This window comes from Prionailurus bengalensis, chromosome D4 (genome assembly GCF_016509475.1).
Source record: "Prionailurus bengalensis isolate Pbe53 chromosome D4, Fcat_Pben_1.1_paternal_pri, whole genome shotgun sequence".
Classification (NCBI taxonomy): domain Eukaryota; kingdom Metazoa; phylum Chordata; class Mammalia; order Carnivora; family Felidae; genus Prionailurus; species Prionailurus bengalensis.
The window spans coordinates 8,088,416-8,113,404 of NC_057359.1; the positions used below are offsets into that span (position 1 = coordinate 8,088,416).

Consider the following 24,989-nt stretch of genomic DNA (forward strand, 5'->3'; position numbering starts at 1 on the left):
TTCTTAAATTTTCCCTCATTAATCTGTAATTGGCACAATCCATGAGAGGTTTTTTTTTTTTTCTGTTGTGTTGTCATGGCAACAGATGCATCTCGAGCACTTCCAGAGTTTGGAGAAGTTGAAATCTCTTCTCTGCCAGATGGTACTACCTTTGAGGATATCAAGTCACTGCAGAGTCTTTATCGAGAGCACTGTGAGGTAAGTTTTTTCGAACGCAGTATGAACGCACGCTAACATTTTTGCCAGACAACTTGCTAAACTAAAATAATCGAGCTTATTCCTAGAGGACAGGTAAAGTTAGTTCGTGTATCTTTGAACACTGAGAAATTCATCTTTCTTCCGGTCTCCGCCTGAAGAAATGATGGACGCAAGAAAACGAGAATACGTTTTACTCTCCGTCTCCTTAGCCTTTCCTAGTCTGAATCCTTAGACGTGGCAATTCCACCACCTCTAGGTACTCACCCGACAAAGTATGCCACCTGGGTGAAGACATAAGTGTACAAGGAACTCATTGCATTACGGCTTTTAGCGCAAAAGATTGGTTGGAGCGTCCACATCTACAAGGGAACTGAGTAAAACACGGTACATACGGTCTCTTGAGCAGAATTCTGTGCCGCCATTAAAAAGAACAGACACTTCTAAGTGTACTAATGAGGAATAAGTTCCAGGAGGTGGAACATGTGACTCTTCCAGGAACATGTGACTCTTGATCTCAGGGGCGTGAGTTCGAGCCCCGTGTTGAGTGTAGACGTGACTTAAATAAATACATAAACTTAAAAAAAAAAAAAGAGTATTTTCTAGAAATGCTTAGTGAAGCGCTTTAGGTGTTCCTTCCAAGGATTAATGAGGCTCTAGTTTTGTTTTGTTTTTGTGGTTACTTAACGTTTCTCTTGGTATTTTCTATCCCTGCTTCTCCTCCTTTTGGCAGTGTGCCCCATTGCAACTGGCTCGTTGTCTCCAGGACAGCGGGTTAACGTACCTGTAGCTCACCTGGTGGAAAGGGCGTAAGGGATCGCCGTAAGAATCGTCTCAAGTGCCTCTCTTGTTGAAAGAGGAGTCTGTTTAGACCTTAAGTAGCTTTATTCCAGGGCTATTTGTGATCTGCTCAGGAGTAGAAGATGTTCCCTTGCCTTTCACGGACAGCCCTCCTGACTGCGGACGAGGCAGTATGCAGTGAGAAGTCTCAGCTCACAGCGTTCCCAGATTTCTTGCCCACTCCAGAAATACCAACTGCTTGAGTGAATCCGAGTGCTTGTCAAGGGTGCTAGATCATTAACAACCAAGGGCAAGTTCTCTCTTTGTTCCCAACATTTGTTGGCGTGATAAAGACACTTAGTATCCACCTGACTACACTCGAAAGAATTCTCCCAACCTGGAAGAATTCCTGGAGGAGCCTTATGTGTCTAGAAAAAAATTCTTTCTTTGTACATAAATATCACGTATATTCACTCAAGATTTTTAGGTAAAGATTCTCTAAGCAACTTCTCACTTCTCTGTGTTCAGGTGAATCCTTCTTAAAGCAACCCAACCCTCACAAATATAATTTAGATTCTTTTGAAGTTTCTCTTTGTTCAAACTACAAGTTGGAGCACGATCCTTCGTATTACTAAGGAGTGTACGGGAAGCTTATTCCAAGTGAAAAGCTCCACCAGTAAGGTGAGAGACGAAAGTATCTTCAGGATCACAAAAATTTCACTAACATATCAGCATCCGGGAATAGTCTCTATGAAGAGAGATGGATGGGTATGGTAATCCGTATATGTGGGGAATGGCGGTCCATAGAATGATCCCCATGTTTTCACAGAGTTACAAACGTTCACGCCATTTCTCGGGAGACATGGCGGCAGGTATGGAAAAGAAGAGTCGTGATTATTTTTTCATGTCAGACTTCCAGACTTTTGAAGTACAGGTGTCTCAGTCTCGTCTCCTCTCCTGTAAATAGTCACCTGCCCGAAACCAGTACAATAAGGATTATTTAAAAATACATCTGCCTGTATATTTCAGTCTGAACGTATTTGAAAGTGGGTGGACAAATGATAAAATGTTTTATTCACTTGTACAAATGTCCCAAGTGAGGCTGATGGGAATGTCCTTTTCAAAAGAATTATTTGAAATTACTTAATTTGGAGAGATTGCATTTCAGATGCACTAAATTCTTTACTTGCGTTATTTTTTCATACTCTGTACAGTTTATGTTTTTTAAAAAATTTTTTTCAACGTTTATTTATTTTTGAGAGGCAGAGAGAGACAAAGCATGAGGAGGGGAGGGGCAGAGAGAGAGGGACACACAGAATCTGAAGCAGGCTCCAGGCCCTGGGCTGTCAGCACAGAGCCCGATGCAGGGCTTGAACGCACAAACCATGAGATCATGACCCGGGCCGAAGTCAGACACTTAACTGACCAAGCCACCCAGGCGCCCCCGACTGTACAATTTATGTTTTTAACAAAGACTAATATCCCTATTTTATTTGGAATTCTCATGATTTGTTAATCAAAGATATTTCACAAGTATCACTTGTTATGTAAGGAGCAGGTATAATTTTCTACACAAGCTGCTGTAGCAGTAAATTTTTTTCCAAGCTTAGTGTTCTTTTATTTAAAAAAAAATTTTTTTTTAATGTTCACTTATCTTTGAGAGACAGACAGACAGAATGTGAGCAGGGAAGGGGCAGAGAGAGAGGGAGGCACAGAATCCGAAGCAGGCTCCAGGCTCCGAACTGTCCGCACAGAGCCCGACATGCGGCTCGAACTCCCGAACTGTGAGATCATGACCTGAGCCGAAGTCGGATGCTTAACCAACTGAGCCACCCAGGCGCCCCTAAAATTTAGTGTTCTCATAGATAGAGATACCTAGGTATTATCTATGATGTTAGTAGTTGTTTTGTTAGTAGATATCTCTTAGACTGTGCCCACGGTACAGTTGGGAGAGCAGTTTAATAATTTGTCTCTTGAGAACATTTTTGCCTGGGAAGAGGGACATCTATCTGTCTTTCACTGTCAAGGCTTATACTTGCATCTTAATTGTTCTTAGTATCATAGGGTGAGGAGTGTGTTCATTCATTCATTCCCTTCCCTCCGTCTTCATTATGCAATGACGTGTAACATTCCCTACTGCTTACCAGAACATGCCCTCAAACGTATTTTGCTTCACATTTGAATTGGTCTCAGTGTGTTTATATAGAAGGACAGTTATTCTCCGTATCCTGTGTAGGGCCAGATCGACACAGATCGACAGACTATAGAATTGTGGTTACAGTTTCTTCTGTTTGCCTCAAATACCCAGATGGACTCTCCTGATTGCCCCCTGTTGTCTCTCTGCTTCTGTGAACTCTGTAGATCTCGATGGGCCTGTTTTACCTGTCCTGGTTCTCAGTACTGCCAGCATCAAACACATTATGCTGATGACTTCTGTCTTTTATGCTCAAAATAATCACAGAATCACATGTTCTTTGCACAAACAAGTGATTCTTTGGTTTTGTGACTGCTTTTATCTGAAGACGAATTTATAAACTAATTGCCATGGCAGGGTGAAATGAAACCTGATCATCAAAATTTAATGAAGGGGGCAAATTTTAGCATCATCAAAAAAAAAAAAAGCGTCTTTGATGCAGCTGGGAAATGGTTCTGGGAGATAAAATGAAGGAGGAGGAGGATGCGGCTCCTGCCCCCAAGGTCAGAAAAGGGGATGGTCTTAAAGCTCCTCTCTGAAGGGAGTAAGCCGAGGGAGGATTGAGATGGAGGTGTGGCTTGACCACAGAGGTACCCTTATTCTGCCCAGACAGGTGCTGTCCTCTGAAGGCCTTGTCATTGTAGTTCCTGGTCCAGACTCTGGTTGCCTGGGAACACTCCGGAATCCTAGCCAGCCGCCCTAGACAGGCCCATTTAGCCTTGACTCTGTCCACCAGGCCCAAGCAGCTCCACACCCTTTGCTTCCGCCATCTTTGACGGCCGGGAACACACCCAACCCTCTGGGGACTGGTGTGAATCGCATCTTTGTTGTGTGCCCGTTGGGCCTGAGAATAGGAAGAGTGGCAGCGGCCGTGGAAGCCGAAGGAAGCCGTGTGTGAAGGAATGAAAGAAAAGCAAGAGAAGAAAATGGAGAGGAAGGGGAGTTAAGGAGAACAAAGAGAGGTAAAGCGAGGCTGGGATACGATGCGAGGTCACTATTGGAGGAATACACGCCGTCCCGTCAGTCTTTCCAGACGTTATGTTCTCCCTGCCTGAGCTCTTCTGTTTGCCTTCCGTTGGCAAAATTTACTCCACGTTCACCGTAGAGCTTACGAACCCACAGGTGTCTTCACCACTGCCGTCCCGACACGTAACGCGCTCTCCGCACGTCCCCTTGAGAAGCATCGTAAGGTAACACGGATATAACCGTTTTCTTTTTTTAGGCAATATTGGACGTTGTCGTGAATCTTCAGTTTAGCCTGATAGAAAAACTGTGGCAAACGTTCTGGCGCTATTCTCCCTCTACTCCAACCGACGGCACTACCATCACCGAATCAAGGTCAGAATCAATATGCTTTTCCAATTCATTTTCATGGCCGAGTAGATGTCACAGCTAATAAACGAGAGATATGTATACCAGTTGTGAACCTTACGTGATAACATTAAATGAATGGATAGAAATGAACCACAAAGTGCTCTCTGGAGGTTTCGGTGTGTGTGTGGTAGCTCCCATTTTTATTGATTTGGGGGACTGCGGTAGAGCTGTTTCATCCTCATGGAATTAGTATCATACCTGCCTCTCATGCCGTCAGAAAGCATTAACGTGCACAGGCAGCTCTGGGGGCGTGTTATATGTATCCAGCCGTACGGAACCAGTGCAATGGTGGTATAGTGCTAACCTCAGTAATATTTGATAAACTAAAACTATTTTTAAAGTCCATTTTCTTTTTTATCCTCATTTGCCATCTGTTCATTTGCTACATTTATTCACACCAGCAATCTGAGTGAAATAGAAAGTCGACTTCCGAAAGCAAAGCTGATAACTCTGTGCAAACATGAGTCTATCCTGAAATGGATGTGTAACTGTGACCATGGGATGTACCAGGCTTTGGTGGAGATTCTCATCCCCGACGTGCTTAGACCTATTCCTAGTAAGTTAAATGCAGACAAGTACGGATGCTTTTATTCTCATACATTCCACCCAAGAAGTTTGGGGAAGCGACGTCGCGATCTAGGGTGATTCTAACCTCATTTCGATTTGCCACATAAAAGAAAAAAACACAAAAACAGAAAACCATGCAACACAAAAGAATATTGAATGAAAGCAGCTTAGAGCAAAACTGTAGTTAAACGGGGAAAAAAAAAACACGATCTGTTTTCCAATCTTTCATTTTCTTTTCAATAGAAAAGATAACCTAAAGATGTGACAGCCATCAGTGACTAATTATTATCAGAACACTCCCAAGCCAGTCAACCTTGTAAAAATTATTCTCCCCAAGGACACAGTTCCCTTCAGAAAGCCAAAAGTTTATGAAATCTGTAATTGTGGGGCCAGCCTCCTTCCTTCGTGGTTGCTTTTGATTTGAAATGAATTCATCTTGGTTTCCACTAAAGTTGAATTCCTGTATAAAAGCATTTACTTTGTCACCCTCCATCACGTTGAGACGTTGAGAACCACAAATGCAGTTTCCATTAACAGTAATGGTTAACTGGCATTTGGAGAGAAAAATCTCTCTCTCTCTCTCTCTCTCTATATATATATATATATTACTACATGAGCATTCCCACCATGAAGCAAGTAGGAATTACATAGATAAATTAGGTTTCCTTTTTTAAGGGATGGTGCATATTTGGAACAAACAAAGTCATTTTCTGCACGTGTCAGTATAAATGCTACCGTGGATACTTGTGGGAGAGGTAGGCAGTTGAAATGATTTTATGCGAACACCTTGACGAGCACATACTAGTGACCTTAACTTTTCAAGAAGTGGGACAGAATTTCCACTCTGCAATGACATGAATAAAGTAAAAGCAGTCTTTTAGCTTGTGAAATTGGCAACCATGTGCTTCAAGTACACTGTTCCCAGTTGATTGTTGTTAAATCCTAACAAAGTATTGAAGGAGGGATTTTGTAGAAGACGAGGCGAAGATATCAGCATGTGTATGTTTCTATTTTCTTTTTTTTCTAAATATGACAAACAGTGGAAGATCGTGCTTTCCACCTGTTTCCCGCCATCTTAAAATATATGCTTAGATACTCGTTTACATATAATATCAACGAACACACATAAGTTTGTATAGAAATAAGTTTAGGAAAAAGAAATCCAACTGTCATTGTCTCACATTTTTGTCAATTGCTAGTATTTTCCACTCTATCTGCAGCAAGCTTCCTGACTGACAATTGATTAAAAATGACGCTGTCATGGAAAATTGCAGTGTGTAAATTCTCTACTGATTTATGTTCCAGAATCTTGATTTTCCTTGTTTTTGTCTTGCTCCCTGTGCTCTGAGTGATAATCTTAAACAGTTCTGAAGCCTTTTGCTTCTCTTAGCACCAGAAGACTTGTGAAGTCAACAGTTCCCTAAACTAAATCATGTATCAATTTTAATTGACTCTACGCCTCATCATTTTAAGCGCACAGTACACTTGACCTTTGTTTTGTGCAAATTTTGATTCGAAAACCCGTTTCTTCTGCCCAGAAGTTTGTCTCTACATTTAGCAGACAACTCAACTTCAGGAATTTTCACGTGACGTTAGTTTGATAGCTTCTGTGAAGTTAACCAGGGACATTAATGTGCTACCGTCCAAAGTACATTTGGAGATTTAATTCTGATTCTGCAACAAGACTTAAGAAAATACAACTTAAATTACAGCTTAAATAACTATCTTCCGATCATGTGCCTTTTAATATCAATCGCAAGCAGGTTGAGACAAGTTAGCTTTGGAATCGTTTTCAATTGTAAACCATCCATTCATGAGAAAAAGTTGTCAGAGTCAGAATGCACAATTTGATCTGACATGAATCCCTAGAGAGAGAGCAAACTTAATTTTATTTTTAAAAATTATACTTTCCTGGCTACAAGTACTTCACTCTACCGTTTACTGTCCAGATGGGATTCCTTTTTTTAGCCAAAAAATGTCTGCATATCACACTAATTTGAAGTCAGCTTGAAGCTACTATATTCTAAAATACATTTATCTGAAAATGAAAAAACAGTGAAGTGTAAGAATTGCATAAGAACTCAACCAGTAACATTTAGGTACAATTTTGAGCGTATGTAAAGGTGGCCCCCGATGTCATGTAGTACAAGAAAGCAAAAACTTACAGTCACTTGATATATAAAACATCTTTTTCTCTAATAATCCTCCCTAGCATGAAATTTGTCCAGATGAAACAAGACCCATGCTAAATATTTTTTTTAAAGTAACTTTTCTTGCTTCTTGGTTTTTTTTATGCTGATCAAGTAATGCGTTCTATGTTAACAGTAGAAAACATGCAAATGCAGATAGCCAAGTTGAATTTTGAACAAAATTTTACTGAGTTTCAAAAAGGGTCGTTAATTTTTTTTCACTCTTTTTTCATTTCCATTCATGCCTGCCCTCCATGGTTCTAATACATAAGACAGCAGAAAAATATTTTTCTTTCTTTTTCTTTTTTTGGCTCAAGTGGGAAGCTCTGGAAATTTCACAAGATTCATTCTCTAGAAATTTCCAAGTCCGTGTTTCCAGTAGATGATTGTCATGTTTAAGAGTCGATACTTCTTGAGTGTTTTTCCTGATCAAAATTGAGTCATTTGAACCTCTGTTCTATCATTTGACCAGTGAAAGAAATGATTTTAAAAAAAAAACAGTTGTTTTTATGACTGGGAGAGTGAAATTTGTATCTTTCGCAAGCAACTTGAGCAAGCTAAATTATTTCTAACCCTGCTTTACCAAAACTGATAGAGAGAAGCATGTCAGACTCATTTGAGCACAGGAAGAAAAAGCAAGGAATTTAATCCCAGCATTAACATTAATATCCTTGGTAGCCTTGGAGAAAAACATAGCTTCTGTGTGTCTTAGACTAGACTACAAATTCGAATGCCTACCACATTATTGAGAACCCACAGAGGTTAATTTCATGTTGTGGGTGTTTCAGACACTTATCTGTTAAATGTCTGAAACTGTCCTCTACACTGAGGAGCGTTGGGTACAGATGAAGTAAAATGCTATTGACTGAATTACTTTGTTGAACAAGAGAAGAAGTCTTTTTTTTTTTTTTATTATACGACAGTCCCTTCTTGTAAAATAATTGTAGTCATTACTGATAACTGATGATGCTTCCAGTCATTTTATGACCACTATAAAAACTACTCTCATGGGACCCAGCCCTCTTTCAGGTCTTAACAGATTCATCAAGAACATGGAACGGACTATTTTAGGAATATCTTAAGAATGCCGGTCTCTGTGACAGCAGTTTTATCACATTGATCTTTTTATCTCTACCTGCCAAGTGAAACGGAGAATAGTTATCCAAAATTTTCAAGTCAGGCAATTTTAATTTTTTCCTTACTTTTCAACAAGAGTAACAGATAACTAATATGATATGTTCTAGCATGAATAGATATGTAGAGGAAGGGAGAAAGCCGTGCAATGTTTTCTTTTTAACTGAAGAAAGGAAAATTGACTAAGAGCTTAACAAATCAAGATGAAGAATTTATAAAGAAAATACTTAGCCTTTGAGCATAAAGCTGTTAACGAAAGAGTGTCTCGTTTAAGATAGAAAATTCCATTAAGTATATTCACAACTGGTATATGTCGCTATAAGCAGAAACGTTTGAATGTTTTCATTTCCCAACAAAGTGTCATAAATATCTGGGAAAAAAATAGCTTTAAAAGAAAAAAAAAAACCCAAAATACAATTCTTGGATGCTTTCAAAGTTAGAAATAATGTTAAAAAAGTCTTGTCAATGAGGGCAATATAAGTTCTGTGTTATTTGAAATGTCATATACACATTTTTTTCTCTTCTCCTGGAATAAAGATTAATGTTCTTTGGTGTCTTTTTCGTTCTGCTTTTATTCTTTAACATTTAGGTGCCTTGACCCAAGCCATTCGAAATTTTGCAAAAAGCCTTGAAGGTTGGCTTTCCAATGCCATGAACAATATCCCACAGAGAATGATACAAACCAAGGTAAGTTTTTATGTTTTTGCTTTTTCCTCTGTATTTAGAAAATTGTTCTGTATTATGTACAATGTAGAAAATTATTCTGTATTATGTTGGTATCGTAATATATTGAACTTTTCAAACCGATTTTTTATTTTTGCTTTATCACCATGTAATAAAGAACTTTCACAGGAGATGTTGTTTGATAATGCTCCTTTCAAAGAAACTAGAGAATCATTTCAAGTGCGGTGTATTTATAAGCTCTTTTTCCAAAGTATATATTCCAGATTGCTTAATTTCAAAAATGAAAGAGGATCACCTAGAATGTTAAGTAGTTTCCATTTGAGTGAGTTTTAGCTTTTTGAAGTCCCCAACTATACTCATTATATTGTGAAACGTTCATGTAAATTGATACTCTTTTGATTTTCAGCATGTTTTATTTTTTTCAACATTGGAGAATGCTTTTGTGAATAGGTAGTCATTTCTTTTTTTTTTTTAATTTATTTATTTATTTATTTATTTATTTTATGAAATTTATTGACAAATTGGTTTCCATACAACACCCAGTGCTCATCCCAAAAGGTGCCCTCCTCAATACCCATCACCCACCCTCTCCTCCCTCCCACCCCCCATCAACCCTCAGTTTGTTCTCAGTTTTTAACAGTCTCTTATGCTTTGGCTCTCTCGCATTCTAACCTCTTTTTTTTTTTTTTTCCTTCCCCTCCTCCATGGGTTCCTGTTAAGTTTCTCAGGATCCACATAAGAGTGAAACCATATGGTATCTGTCTTTCTCTGTATGGCTTATTTCACTTAGCATCACACTCTCCAGTGCCATCCACGTTGCTACAAAAGGCCATATTTCATTTTTTCTCATTGCCACGTAATATTCCATTGTGTATATAAACCACAATTTCTTTATCCATTCATCAGTGGATGGACATTTAGGCTCTTTCCATAATTTGGCTATTGTTGAGAGTGCTGCTATGAACATTGGGGCACAAGTGGCCCTATGCATCAGTGCTCCTGTATCCCTTGGATAAATTCCTAGCAGTGCTATTGCTGGGTCATAGGGTAGGTCTATTTTTAATTTTCTGAGGAACCTCCACACTGCTTTCCAGAGCGGCTGTACCAATTTGCATTCCCACCAACAGTGCAAGAGGGTTCCCGTTTCTCCACATCCTCTCCAGCATCTATAGTCTCCTGATTTGTTCATTTTGGCCACTCTGACTGGCGTGAGGTGATACCTGAGTGTGGTTTTGATTTGTATTTCCCTGATAAGGAGCGACGCTGAACATCTTTTCATGTGCCTGTTGGCCATCCGGATGTCTTCTTTAGAGAAGTGTCTATTCATGTTTTCTGCCCATTTCTTCACTGGGTTATTTGTTTTTCGGGTGTGGAGTTTGGTGAGCTCTTTATAGATTTTGGATACTAGCCCTTTGTCCGATATGTCATTTGCGAATATCTTTTGCCATTCCGTTGGTTGCCTTTTAGTTTTGTTGGTTGTTTCCTTTGCTGTGCAGAAGCTTTTTATCTTCATAAGGTCCCAGTAATTCACTTTTGCTTTTAATTCCCTTGCCTTTGGGGATGTGTCGAGTAAGAGATTGCTACGGCTGAGGTCAGAGAGGTCTTTTCCTGCTTTCTCCTCTAAGGTTTTGATGGTTTCCTGTCTCACATTTAGGTCCTTTATCCATTTTGAGTTTATTTTTGTGAATGGTGTGAGAAAGTGGTCTAGTTTCAACCTTCTGCATGTTGCTGTCCAGTTCTCCCAGCACCATTTGTTAAAGAGGCTGTCTTTTTTCCATTGGATGTTCTTTCCTGCTTTGTCAAAGATGAGTTGGCCATACGTTTGTGGGTCTAGTTCTGGGGTTTCTATTCTATTCCATTGGTCTGTGTGTCTGTTTTTGTGCCAGGTAGTCATTTCTTAAAGTGAGCAACTGTCTCATAATTGATCAGTGTTTATAAGGAACGTGGATTGGTTAGCTAGAGAAATGAATCCTGATCTCCACTTTGTCTCCTCCTAACCTTACTACTTTAGGTTAATCTGTGAACATATCCTCTGGCAAGATGGGACTGATTTTGTCTAAACTTTGTACCAAAAATTACATTCGTGGCTTTTTCTCAATGACTGTATCCACTGTCAGACTTCAGCCACACACCTTGTCTTTCAATTTGGGGGCATAGTTGAGAGATTGAAGTTCTTGTAGCTGGCAAGTCTCGTTGATAGCACGAGTAGCTCCCAGTTCTTTCTGCTTTGAGTTAAGATTTGCAATAACACTTTCTAAAGTGTGCAGGAAAAAAAACAAAACAAAACAAAACACAGCTAAGCAAAAAAATAAAACACACTGAAGGAACATTTCATCAGTATTCCCACCTTAGATTACTGCTCTAGAGCTATGCTGTTAATGCATGCATTAAGGATAGCCACATTGACTTCTTAAATTTGAATTTTACCTTTAAATTAAACTAAAATTTGAGTTCTTCAGTCACACTAGCTATGTTTCCAGTGGGCCATAGCCCCACGTGACCAGTGGCGACCATATTTGGCAGTATTTCCATAGAGCGTTTCCATCATTGCTGAAAGTTCTAGAGTGCCACATTGAGGTGGACAAAGACAAGAGGTGCCGTTTGATTATGATGGTTACCGGAACGCTTTCCCGTTTGCGAAGTCAGTCATATTCACAACAATACTTCAAACAGTTAAAAACACCTCCCTTCCCAGTATTACCAAAGCGAATGTGGTAGCAGTCTGCCATATTGGCCATTTCATCGGTCCCCAGAGTCGATTTGGATGACCTGCCTTGGTGGAGGGTGTCTTCTGCTTTTCTGCTGTCACTGACGTGTAGCCTTCTTTTTAGCTGAGCACTCCCTCAGTGAAGATAATCTACCGTGACAGAGGAAAGAGCATGATGAGGTTATGACTGGCCATTGTTATCAGACATACTCCATCACTGTAACTTAGTTTCTGTGTAACCTTGAGCAAGCTACAGAATCCCTTTAGGTCACAACATGTGTCTAATATAATAGTTCTAAGAATTAAACAAGGTAATATATGTGAGGCACTTACCGTGGTGTCTGGCACATAGGATGTACTCAGTTAATATAAATCACGGAAATGGAAAAAAAGTGTTAAGACTTATTTTTTGAGAGAATGTGACTTCTCCCATGTTCCACATAGTCCTGAAACGTCTATCAGAACACAGCATCCTTTGACCTGGGAACACCAGTATGGACTATTTAATCAGTTGCTGCTTAAATGCCCATCGTGATTTAATGGCTTACCATACGTTCCTATCAATATGGTAAAATGCTCATTAGGTTTCCTCTGCATGTGATCAGTTTCCAGGAGATCGTGAGATTTAGATATTTACTGAGACTTTTTTTTTTGACATTATTTTTGATATCTTTCAATGTACCTGTTTTATTCAAGGTCTCAGCAGGAAGCAAATGGTATATCCAAAGGGAGATTAATTGAAAAAAATTTAAGAAGGGTCTGTTTCCAAAGGTGTAAACAGAGTTAAGAAAACCCGGAGGAATGGTGAAGCACCCCAGGACTAACAATAGTGAGAAGTCCTGAGCATCCCTAGGTCTGAAGGGGAAAGAGGTAAAAGCTATGGCCTTAGGAGATCATCTCCTTCCCCGCCCACCCCCCCCCCATCCCCCGCCCCAGGACTGTGGTCTTAGACCAGGAAAGCTGGCTTTGCCAAAATGAAGAGAGCAGAGGTTGTAGGGGAATGCATACTTTGAACTCAACTCTCTTTTTTCCTATCCTTGTGTCCCCTCCCAGTGTCTATCATTGGCCGAACCCAACTGGAAGCCAGAGTTTAAAGAAAGTGGTTAATGTAGTCCATTCAGAGTAGTCTTCCTGGGCATAGAGCGAAATGAAGAAGGATAGAAGGTAGATGAGGGGCAAATGGAGGAATCCTGGATAGCCTTTGCACATAGATTGAGATTTTTGCCTTATGTCTGATCAGTTTATCAGCTATGTATTTGCTGATAGAAGCTATGAACACTCTTGTTTCACCTGAAAAATTCCCAGGATTCTACAAAGTAAAGGCGATAAGAGTGAATCTGAATGACATTGCTCTGAAGAGTCTTTTTTTTTTTTTATCCATTTAAAAAAGTGAGGCTATATAGTTTGGTTTTCTAAAAAAAAAGAAAAAAATTGTATTTACAGAGTTTGTCGTTGAGGGTCCTACAGAGAGTAAAAAAGAAACGAAAGGCAACATTTTTCCTGCTTCCCTAGACAAAGTCATTTCCTGCAAGACTGGTTTAATTAGTGCTGCACCCAGATGTTGAAGAACATGGGAGTTTGTTTTAGTGTTGACCTCTACCTACTCAAAAGGAAAATAATACTTGAGTTTAGAGATTTAAATGCTATAATTTACAAGTAAGCTCTCGCACGAAATGAACTTGAACTAAGTATCAGAAGGAAGCATTTAAAATTTGGCAGGGCAATAAAGATTTGAGGATTACAGTGGTTTCTTTTTCTGGAGAGAAACAACTACCCGATTTTGATGGGATTTCTTTACAGGTCGCCGCTGTAAGTGCCTTTGCCCAGACTCTGCGAAGATACACGTCGCTCAATCACCTGGCCCAGGCAGCTCGCGCAGTGCTTCAGAACACTTCTCAGATCAACCAGATGCTCAATGACCTCAACCGCGTTGACTTTGCCAATGTCCAGGTACTCCGTTTCCTTTCAAAATGGGTCTTTTGAGGAAAGACGCCTCATTCTTCTTCATGAGGATCGTCGTATTTGTTTCCATAGTCGCATCCGCGCACAGATGGCATCTATGTCCACACTGTCCTGCAAGATGAGAGTTTGACTTGGCCAAGACTTCACTGCTCCTCTGTTTTGTGGTGAAAGTCTGCTAAGATTTATCGTACTAGATGGGAACAGATGTCAGCAGGGTTTGCTAGATAGTTAATGGAGCAGGGACGCTCACAGTCCTTGAAATCAGGTAGGCAAGAGAATAAACTCTTTTAGCTACTAGTTGTGGGACGGTGGGCAAGTTATTTAACTGCTCTGGGCTTTCCCTTCCACACCTTATAATACCTATCTTAGATTATTGTTGACATACGTAGGAATACCTGAAGTCCTTTGCACCGTAACATACAAGAGGTGTATGTTTTTAATAGTGCCCCACCTTGAGGGGCACCTGGGTGGTTCAGTTCAGCGTCCAACTTTGGCTCAGGTCATGATCTCACAGTTCATGAGTTTGAGGCTTGTGTCGGGCTCTCTGCTGTCAGCTCAGAGCCTGCTTTGGATCCTCTGTCCCCCTGTCTCTCTGCACCTCCCCCTCTTGCGCGCTCGCTCTCTCTCTCAAAAATGAACATTAAAAAAAAATAGTCCTTCCCCTTGAAAGAACTAGGAAGACTTAGGAATTCTATTTCAGAGTGCCTGGTAAATATTTGTTCATTTGAAAGGAATTAGGTGCAAGATGTTTGACTGTTTTGTTCATCCAAAAAAAAACGTACTTGAACATTGTGATCAAACTATTCACTTGTACTTTAAGGTACACTTAAAAAGACAGCTAATTTAGGAATATGATGAAATCCCACAAATAGTTTATTTCAGATACTAAGGTGATGAAACTAGTTGTTACCATGTAAAAATAGTACATTGCTCACTCAAAGTACAAGCAAAAAAGAAAGAAATGCAGAAACTGAACATAATCAAAAACTTCTGTGCTTCAAGAGACCAGCAAAAAAAGTGAAACAACAACTGATAAGAATTGATGAAATTTTCTACTCCTGAAATCATTATTACATAGAAATACCTACCTACCTACCTACCTACCTACATACATACATACATTTGAAAAAAGAATTGAGAAGATTTTTACAAATTATATATCTGATAAAAAAATTGTATCTGGAATATGTAAAGAGCTGTTACAACCCAATAATAAAAAGATGGCCCAGGTAGAAAATGGGTGGCGACCTCCATAGCCATTTCTCCAAAGAAGATATACCAGTGGCCAACAAGGACCTGAAACGATACTTAACGTAATTAGCCACCACGTAAATGCAAGTCAAAACCATAGGAGATACTATTTCCCACACGCTAAAATGGCTATCATGAGACGGGTAATCACAAAAAGAATGAAGGGAGTTAAGGGTGGACTATGCTACCCTAGGAAAGAGATTACCAATGAAAACAAATAGTGCGAGAAGTCAGATGGAGGGCAAGATGAAGGGCACGCTTCTGTGGTCATGGTGAAAAATCGGAGCCCTCATGCACTACTGATTAGAACGTACGATGAGCCCCTTTGGAAAACGGTCTGGCAATTTCTCAAAAGGTTAAACATGGAGTTTTACCAGATGACTTAGCAACTTCACCCATAGGTACCTACGGAGAGAAAGGAAATTGTGTCCACATAAAACTTGTCTGTGGACATTTGTGGCAGCTTTATTCACGTTTGCTGCATAAAAGTGGCAACAACCCACTGCCTGTTCACTCCTGAGAGTATAAACAAAGTGGGGCATATCCCCCCAATGGAATATCATTAGCAATAATAAGAAATGAAGTTCTGATGGCTGCTACAGTGTGAATGAACCTTGGAAATATTATGCTAAGGGAAAGAACCCAGACACAAAGGACCACGTAGTGGATGATTCCATTTATATGAAATGTGCAGAATAGACAAACCTGTAAGAGACAGAAAGATCCATGACTGCCTGGATTTGGGGGACCGGGAATTGAAGGGTGACATAGGACACAAGGAGTGTGGGGTTTCTCTTGGGGGAAATGAAAACGTCTTAAAATTGTGACGGGTACACAGTTCTGTGAATGTACTACGGGAAGCCATTGAATGCTATACTGTACACAAGTGAATTATATGATACGTGAGTTGTATCTCAATAAAACTTAAAAAAATCTATACCTTGGGGTGCTGGTGGCACCCTGGTACCTGGGTGGCTCAGTCGGTTAAGCATCCAACTCTTCATTTCAGCTCAGGTCATGATCTCATGGTTAGGGATTTTGAGCCCCGCATCAGCCTTTGGATTCTCTGTCTGCCCTCCCCGCCCCCCCCCCCCCCAGAATAAATAGATAAACTTACAAAAAATACTTTGGCTTAAAAATAAACCATTAACGACTCCCATTTCTTAGAAATTTTAATCCACAGTTCTGGTCTATTTTCGTTACTTAAATATATCAAAAAGTAGTATTTGGGCTTGATTCATTCTAAGGCATAGTAATTAGTTAAGTTCATTCTGACTTTGATGGATTGAGCTCAAACTCCTAGTTATGGGGAAAAATTTTTTTAAGATGTATCTTTCTATATATCTATGTATTAACACATATAAATACACACATGCAAACATAAAACGTTCATAAGAGCAAACTGTCTCAGGTTTGCAAAGCCATTGACTTTACATAGCTCATTGAAATTTACATCAACTGATTTTCATGAGAATAAGTTCATATTCCCTTAAAATTTATCCTACCATGTTTCTTTCAAATCTTCATTCAGAAAAGATACTTTAAAAAGTATCTTTAAAAGTTGAAGTAATAAGGTAACTTGTAGTTTCAAAAAGTAATGTAAGTTCAATAGCAGAAAATATATTTAAGAATGATTCCCCAGGAAAAATAAGATAAAAACAGGGAAGGAGACAAACCATAAGAGACTCTTAAATACAGAGAACAAACTGAGGGGTGCTGGAGGGGAGGCGGGTGGGGGGATGGGTTAAATGGGTGACGGGCATTAAGGAGGGCCCTTGTTGGGATGAACACTGAGTGTCCTATGTAAGTGATGAGAATCCCTGGGTTCTACCCCCAAAGTCAAGACTACCCTGTATGTTAACTAACTTGAGTTTAAATAAATAAACTTAAAGGGAAAATAAGTAAAATAACATGCTTTTTGCATATCATTTAAAAAAAAAAAGAATACTTCCCAATAATAAACAGCTGAGAAGGGTTTTCTGTAATATTTGTGCATCTGTAACCCTATGAAGTATTTACGCAAGTGAGTTCTTCTGGGTTATAAGTGCCAACCTTGAGACCGTCTTTGCATATACCTGGTGGGTTATACCTCCTCTCTTCTCATCCTCTGCCCACCAATTGAGGCTACGTTTTTCCCTTCCCCTGCTTTCAGCTCCCAAGTTTTCCCGGGTCTGCGTGACAGTTATTAGTGCTGGGACGTGTATGCTCTACCCTCTACCCTCTATCCTCTTTCCTTTCCTCGGGGGACCAGGAACAACAGTGGCATGCCCTTCATGCCCCCCTACACCTTACTTGGCACCCTCGTTTTAATCAGTTATCTCCTTCTTAGGGTGCTACATTCCGTCTCTACTCCCTTCTGGCTTTCCTTTTCTGTTTGGAGGTTTGCTGGGTTTTCCTAGAGTCCCCTGGAGCTCCTTCTTCTTCCGTTTCTCATTCCGACTTTATCACCCTCTCCTGTTCACCTGGAAGTTGTCCCTGCCCCTCCAAGATTGACCTCAGTAGCATGGACACCCGTGGGGGTGATGGCTCTTGCATCAAGGAGACTTTAATGTAAAACAATGATGTTACATTTCAGTGTAAATAACATAACGCTCCGAAGAGCTCGAAAGTTCTAACAGGTTTCCTTCAGGATATCCATAAATCTTCGTCACCATTGCATTCCCGCCTAATTAAATCTTCTTTTCCTCATGCGTTCAAGATGAGTTTTCTACCGCCACATTATTGATTTTCTGTTTCATTGAATCGGTAGCATTACAATGGCACCGTTTTTATGTGTAAGTTTTCCGTGCGCATTACGGGCAAGTAGCTTTGGTAGGTCGGCCTGATGCGGTTTCATCGCATATGCTTGTGGTTGTTTATTTAAAAGACATTCTGATTATGAAGCTACCGACTCCTCATCATTTTGGATATAATTTATTTGTAAGTTGAGAACATCTCTAATGGTCACCCTTAGCTTTGGCCGTTTACAGAGTTGAAATGTCCAGATTGTTTCACAAGGGAATATTTACAGCGTACTCTGTTATCAGTATGTTTTCGATCTCCAGAGTAGTAAAATGGCGTATAATGTCATTTGAAAAGCCAGACAATGTCCTGTGGTTTTATTTGTCTGAGTTAGGTTTCAGTTCCCCATCATCCTGTCTTTCCTTACAGCTAACTTCCAAGTAGAGAGTGAGCTTGAATTTATGGTAAGAAATGAAATGACATTCCTCCAAAGATACCAGTGCGATATCCTCCCCTATTCTCAGGGCACAAACAAACAGAAAACACCCCCTCCTACAGTGAGTGTAGAGTTTCAGTTTTGCAAGATGAAAAAGTTCCGCAGATCGATTGCATAATAAAAAGCAGATGGTTGACACTCCTAGACTGCACTCTTAAAAAATGGGTAAGATGATATGTGTTATGTTCCGTGTTTTTCACCACAATTTTTAAAGTGCTTGGACATTAATGCAAAGAACCAAAACAAACTTCCCAGTCCTTTCCTTGATGCCTAAATCCTTCCCTGGGTACTCTCCAAGACTCTTGATATAAAATTTCCGAGTCATTTGACAGGGTGTGTTGAAGGAGCTTAGCTGTTCTTATGTAATTCTATCATAAAGGAGTAAGTGCAGAATTTGCAAAGATAATAGTTTCAAGAGAGATGGTTCCATCGTTCTTCCCAATAGTAAAAAACTGGAACCGATGGACTTGTTTCTGTAAATAATAGCATATTCATGCCTTACAGCAAATTCAGTCATTCAACAATAAATATAGCTCTACATTTGCCTACATGGAAATTCAGTTATCATATGGAGGTTAAGTGAAACTAAGCAGGATCTCTACTAGAATGTATAATAGGGTCCTTTTTTTTACCCTAAGTATTTATATATGCATCCGCACGTATCATATGTGCAAAGTTTGAAAGGTTTACACATCAGCATGTTTTAGTTAGCTCTTAGCGTTGACATCTTAGATACCGTTAATATTTTTTTTCCTTTGTGCTTGTTTGTATTTTCAGGTTTTTCTATAATTCTATTTTAGTGTACTTAAAACATTTGAAAGTGATACTTAGGAGGTAATTCTGAAAGACTTCATGGCTAATAATTAGGTAAGAGAAGAATAGGGGATGGTGTCATCTGTTGAGAATTTAGAAGAAACTGGAGGTCTCCCTGGGGAAATAAAATAAATTCAGTTTGGGCATTTTGTATTTGAAATGCCTCCCGGTTGAAATGTCTCTTGAATAGGTAATGTCTATACGATCAGAAGAGACGCTGGAACCAGAGAATGAAGATTAGGGGGTTATTCAGCCGAAACTATCTATGCGAATGAACTTGTCCTCTGAGAGCTCGGAGAATGGAAGCTATAAACACTCTTTGCAGAAAAATACACACATAATCACAATGTTTTAGGTATAGAATTAGGACCTTCACAGACACCCCTCCACGGGAGCTTATCTCGAAAACATTATCTGCATGCAGTGAACCCGGCTTAAAAGTTCCTGTCACATTTCATTTCTCTATTATATGCTGGGAACACGAGGCCCACATAGATTACGTGGGTTACTTGAGGTCAGTTTAGTTGATTTGCGCCCTGTATTAAGATCCACGTCCTCTGATTCTCCGCCAAACGTTATATTACCAAATGATTATATTTCGACATTGAGAGTCTATACTTTTTAATGTTAAAATACAGTATAGCCCTGGAAACGTCCTAAAACTTAGAGCAACTGCTGGAACGTAGCTTTAAAAGTTCTTGTTCCCACAGCTGTTACCAACCATGAAACTTCCCAGTCAGAGCCAGAAGGAAAACAGTAGTAATCGAAATCCTTGGCTGGTAGATGTCTACATTTTCTCAAAAGTAGTTTTGTTTTTGCTACTGTTGCATCTCAGTTGTGTGGTTCCCAAAGCCTAAACCTCATACAGCATGTGTTTCCACCCAGTACCATTGAGTTCATCCGTCCGACTTACCCGAAATCTTCTCAAATGGATTGACTTTAAAGTTTTATCTGATTGGGTTGTGGGGGGCCGGGGGGGGCGGTGGTGGTGAGGAAAGGGAGAGAGAGAACTTTTGAAGGCAGTATAAAAACAATAGAAGGAAAGACTGCAGACTGTTGGCTCAGATTCTCTTTTTCGTGGGTGATCATGTATTTTATTTTTATTTTTAATTTGTTTAATGTGTATTTATTTTGAGAGAGAGAAAGCGAGCTGGGAAGGGGCAGAGAGAGAGGGAGAGAGAGAATCCCAAGCAGGCTCCACACCATTTTAATGTTTATTTATTTTGAGAGAGAGAAAGTGAGCTGGGAAAGGGACAGAGAGAGAATCCCAAACAGGCTCCGCACCATCAGCGCAGAGCCCGATGCGGGGTTCAGTTCAATCCCACATACTGTGAGATGGTGACCTGAGCCTAGATCAAGAGTCAGGTGTAACTGACTGAGCCCGCCAGGCGCCCCCGGAGATTGCGTATTTTGATCCTTCACGCAGACCAGCTGACGTGGAAAAACCCAAGTCATGCTGTTTCGTGCACCCAGGCGGTGTTCGTTTCCTTGACAGCTGTTGTTCACCTTCCCAGTTCCTTCGGTGGCATGAAGCCTTCGCGCTAATTTCCCACCATGCCCCCGGTTTGCGGGCTGCCGTTGGAGGAAAAGGTGTGGGGCTGAACTTTTCCTCTGCTTTCTGTGTACTGTCCCAGGAGCAGGCCTCCTGGGTGTGCCAGTGTGACGACAGCATGGTTCAGAGACTGGAGACGGACTTCAAGATGACCCTCCAGCAGCAGAGCACCCTGGAGCAGTGGGCCGCGTGGCTGGACAACGTGATGATGCAGGCGCTGAAGCCCTACGAGGGGAGGCCCAGTTTCCCTAAAGCTGCCAGGCAGTTCCTGCTAAAATGGTCTTTCTACAGGTATCGAGCTCACTTTTTCCCAAGCTTTATTCTCCACGTGCTGCGGATGCGCGCGCGCGCGTGTGTGTGTGTGTGTGTGCGCATGTGTGCGTGTACCTGCTTCTCAGACAACAGACAAGACACGAGTGAAGGCTTGGGGTGCAGACTCCCCGTGGTGATTACCCTCCGCCCACCCCCAGTGATGCCAGCATCATGGGATCGCTCCAGGAGCTTTAGGGGAATAATCTGTCAGGAGGAGGAAACCTCTTGCTCCCAGCCCTGGAGTTCTCACCTGGGGACGTCTCATAGCTGCAATGTGCAGCGACAGAAAAGGGCCGGTGTCGTCCTCTCTGCTGCAGACAGGCATTATGTGGGCTTCTTTCCGGAAGACTTAACACCACTCGCTTGATTCTCCAGTGAGGTGATTTGCAAGCTGTGGTCCCTAGACCAGGAGCATCAGGAGACGTATTCGAAAAGCGAATTCTCAGGCCCCGCCCCCCAAACCGTTAGGATCAGAAACGGCAGAGCCAATCAGATAGGGAGCAACAATCTGTGCTTTTATTTTTTCTTAACATAATTTATTGTCAAATTGGCTTCCATACAACACCCAGTGCTCATCCCAACAAGTGCCCTCCTCCGTGCCCATCACCCACTCCCCCCACCCCCACCCCCGCCCTACCAACCCTCAGTTTGTTCTGTGCTTTTAAAAAAGTCCTTTAAGTGATTGTGATGTATGCTCACATCCATCTAGTTCATTTCTTAATTTTATCAGGTGTACAACCTGGCTGCGTGTTAGAATTAGTATAAAATAAACAAAAATCTTACATACCTCCCCAAACCCTCCTGAATGAATCAAAATCTGGGCGGGTGGGTAATAGTGATTAGGGATAGAGGTGATGGGAAAATGTCTTCAGAAAGCTTCCTCTTGGTGATTCTAATGCATAGCCGGTTTAAGAATCAATAATCTTGTAGACCTGGAACCCCGGAAGAGAAAGCCCTTCAGATTACATGATGTATGACATCAAATGTTGGGATGAGTCGTTGACCATATGTCTCCTGCAAGGGCTAAAGGCAGAGCCTTGTACATAGGCTTATACACCAGAAATACAGGGGATGAATGGAGGGATAGACTTGCATTTCGTAACATGAATTAGTTAAGTTATATTTCTAACCCTGGGATTTTTTTTCTACTGGTAGGAGTTTAGTGGGTTTTTTTGCTTCTTTGGATGGAGATGCCCCCACTGCCTCGGGCGTGACGGCCATATCTACCTTGAGGTTTAGGTGGTTCCTGATTTAGATTCTGTCCTCCCATGTCAGTGTCAGAAGGTAGTGACCACAGGACATACCAGACTGGCTGCGGGCACACTGGGGTCGTCATGGTGATGAGTGAGTCCAGGGGTGAGTCCAGAGCTAGCTTTGCAGGGAGAAGGTATATAAACAAGCAACAGAGTTTAGGAACTGGTATACCTGTTAACCCGGAAGCCCACATCCTCTCGTTGTGACCCCCTTCATGAAGATGCCAGGCATCTTTGAATTATGTCGGCAGCTGCTTCGGCTCTTACCGGAAGCGATTTCTTTCTTTCAGCTGATTTTACTTGATGTCATCCAATTCTTACTTCTTAAGCTCAAGTAGTACCATAGATCCTTTATAGATGCTTAATTACAAGTTAGCTTACCCTTACACCCTGAAAATGCTCTCGTGTTTAGCCCAGGGTCCAACTCAGTAAAAGGAAGCCTGCCGGTTTTCTATTATTATTGTCTTGTCTTTGGAATGGCGTAATTCCACAGCTCGGTGCCTCCTACATTTAATAATACCTTTAACCCATGCGATTTGAGAAGCACTTTATTAAGATGTTGCCTGACTCCGTGACCCCCTGGCACGGTGCAGTAAAACCAGTGTTAGCTTAGATCTGGGTGTGAATGAGAAAAATGTTGATGAGGACTGTTGAAGTTTTCCCCGCTACATGGAGAAGATTTGGAAAGCATTGTCACAGTGTCTCCAAGAAGATATAGCAATAGTCATAGTAATAGTAGCATTCCAAATTTTAATTTGAGAACATTTCTTAAGAAGGTTTCAGGTATTTTCCCATTTGCTTGTGACTTGACTTTTTTTATTCAAACATTTTCTTCTCAGAAACTCATACAGATGGTATATGTATTTCATGAATGATGGATGAAACCAGTTATACAAGCCAGTTATTCTAAAACCTATATGGCCAAAAGCCGGGTGCATTCTCTAGATCAGAAAAAAGCAAGGTGTTTTTTTTTTTTCCTTCCTAACTGCTTTCTTATGTTGTTATGTCAGACTTGCACTTACTCCTTCCTGTGGGGTTTTTTTTTTCTATATTTAGTTGATATCGTTTTAGAAATATACCCCTGGAGCCTTAGTCTCCACAGAGATCCGTTGCAAGTATCTTGAAAGGAGAGAAAATTACTTACTTGTATTTCTTGTTCTCTGCAGAAATACAAACCCCGTAGACCATCACTTGTCTGCCCTCTGTCCTCCCTGAGTTGGGGATAATTGGCTTGTTATTATTAGACACTATTATGAGTATTATTTTCATTTCAAAAAGACTCAAAGGCGTAGAGTTCAGGAGCACAGAAGGAAAGGCATATTCAGACAGATGCATACCTCCTGCTTATAGGCAGAGTCCACAGCTTAGAAATGAAGAGCCCTTAAATCCAAACTGTTTTTTAGTGGGGCGTAATAACATACTGAGTAATGAAACTGCATTCACAAACTATCAGAGAAGCGGAATTATAGAGTTTTTTTTTTCTTCTTCGCAGTTTTGGCCTTGTAATAAGAGTTTGGCAGTCACACACACAGACCCTTGGTGTTCTGAAGTCGGTTAATCTGATAATTTCTCAAGGTCTCTGTATCTATTTACATGCATACAAATGGGGAAATGGGCTGGCAGAGAACTGTGACGGCAGCAGGTTGAAGCCTTGCTACAGACACCCTCTGCTCCAAATGGGGGTCTCTCCTTGCTAACCTGGCTTGGAAGGACTACTCTTGGCTCCCCAGGAGGCAGGAAAAAATATTACCACCTTTCCTGGGCAGAAATGGAGAAGTTATGTGGGCCATTTCTCAGCTTGTGTGTTTTGTGGTTAACAGAACAGAACATTCCTCAGAGCTACCCTGAGAGTCATCCAAATATCCCATTTTTAAAGAACAAAATTTATAGCTCTGATACAGTCACTCGAAAGGGGGGACAGGGAATGTAGTTTGCTTACAACTGGATAATTTATAAATCTTCCAAAAAGTAATATTCTTTCGGAATCAACTGTAAGCACTGGTTTTTTTTTTTTTTTTCAACATTTATTTATTTTTTGGGACAGAGAGAGACAGAGCATGAACGGGGGAGGGGCAGAGAGAGAGGGAGACACAGAATCGGAAACAGGCTCCAGGCTCTGAGCCATCAGCCTGGAGCCCAACGCGGGGCTCGAACTCCCGGACCGCGAGATCGTGACCTGGCTGAAGTCGGACGCTTAACCGACTGCGCCACCCAGGCGCCCCTGTAAGCACTGTTTTAAAAGAGAGTTTGCATGGGGGTCACAGGAGGGATGTTCTCCCTTTTCTTCTGAGGAAGGGTGTGATAGCTCCCCCAATACACAAAGAGGATCATTTGTTAGGGTCTGTGTTTCAGCGCCCAGACCATAAGTCTCTCATCCATGACAAAATAATTAACTTGATAATCTGAGTGTACAAGAAGTTGAATTCATGGTAACTTAGCAACATGGAATTCACTTAGTCAGTTTTTGCAACGTATCTTATGGAAGTCCGAGTCAGACAAAAAGTTTCCGACTAAACTGTTAAATGTGTCATTTAATACTTGGCCTGTAGGGCAAAGGCCCAACATAGAGGGGATACTAAAGTAGCATCGATAACATGATTCAACTGATTCTTTTCTAAACATGGGACAATAATTTCATGCTTATTGGGGCGCCTGGGTGGCTCAGTCGGTTAAGCATCCGACTTCGGCTCAGGTCATGATCTCTCGGTCCTTGAGTTCGAGCCCCGTGTTGGGCTCTGTGCTGACAGCTCAGAGCCTGGAGCCGGCTTCCGATTCTGTGTCTCCCTCTCTCTCTCTGACCCTCCC

At 41.0% G+C, this 24,989-nt stretch overlaps 1 protein-coding gene across 7 annotated transcripts in view; it reads left to right on the plus strand.

Annotated features, from left to right (window-relative positions):
* RFX3 (regulatory factor X3) overlaps window positions 1–24,989 on the plus strand; it is a 296,558-nt gene that overhangs the window by 234,015 nt on the left and 37,554 nt on the right. For all 7 annotated transcript variants that reach the window (XM_043565456.1, XM_043565459.1, XM_043565460.1 and 4 more), the window contains 6 exons: window positions 86–198; window positions 4,392–4,507; window positions 4,945–5,099; window positions 9,023–9,120; window positions 13,625–13,774; window positions 20,702–20,910. In XM_043565456.1, coding sequence (XP_043421391.1) covers window positions 86–198; window positions 4,392–4,507; window positions 4,945–5,099; window positions 9,023–9,120; window positions 13,625–13,774; window positions 20,702–20,910 — 841 coding nt within the window. The remainder of the gene's footprint in view (window positions 1–85; window positions 199–4,391; window positions 4,508–4,944; window positions 5,100–9,022; window positions 9,121–13,624; window positions 13,775–20,701; window positions 20,911–24,989) is intronic.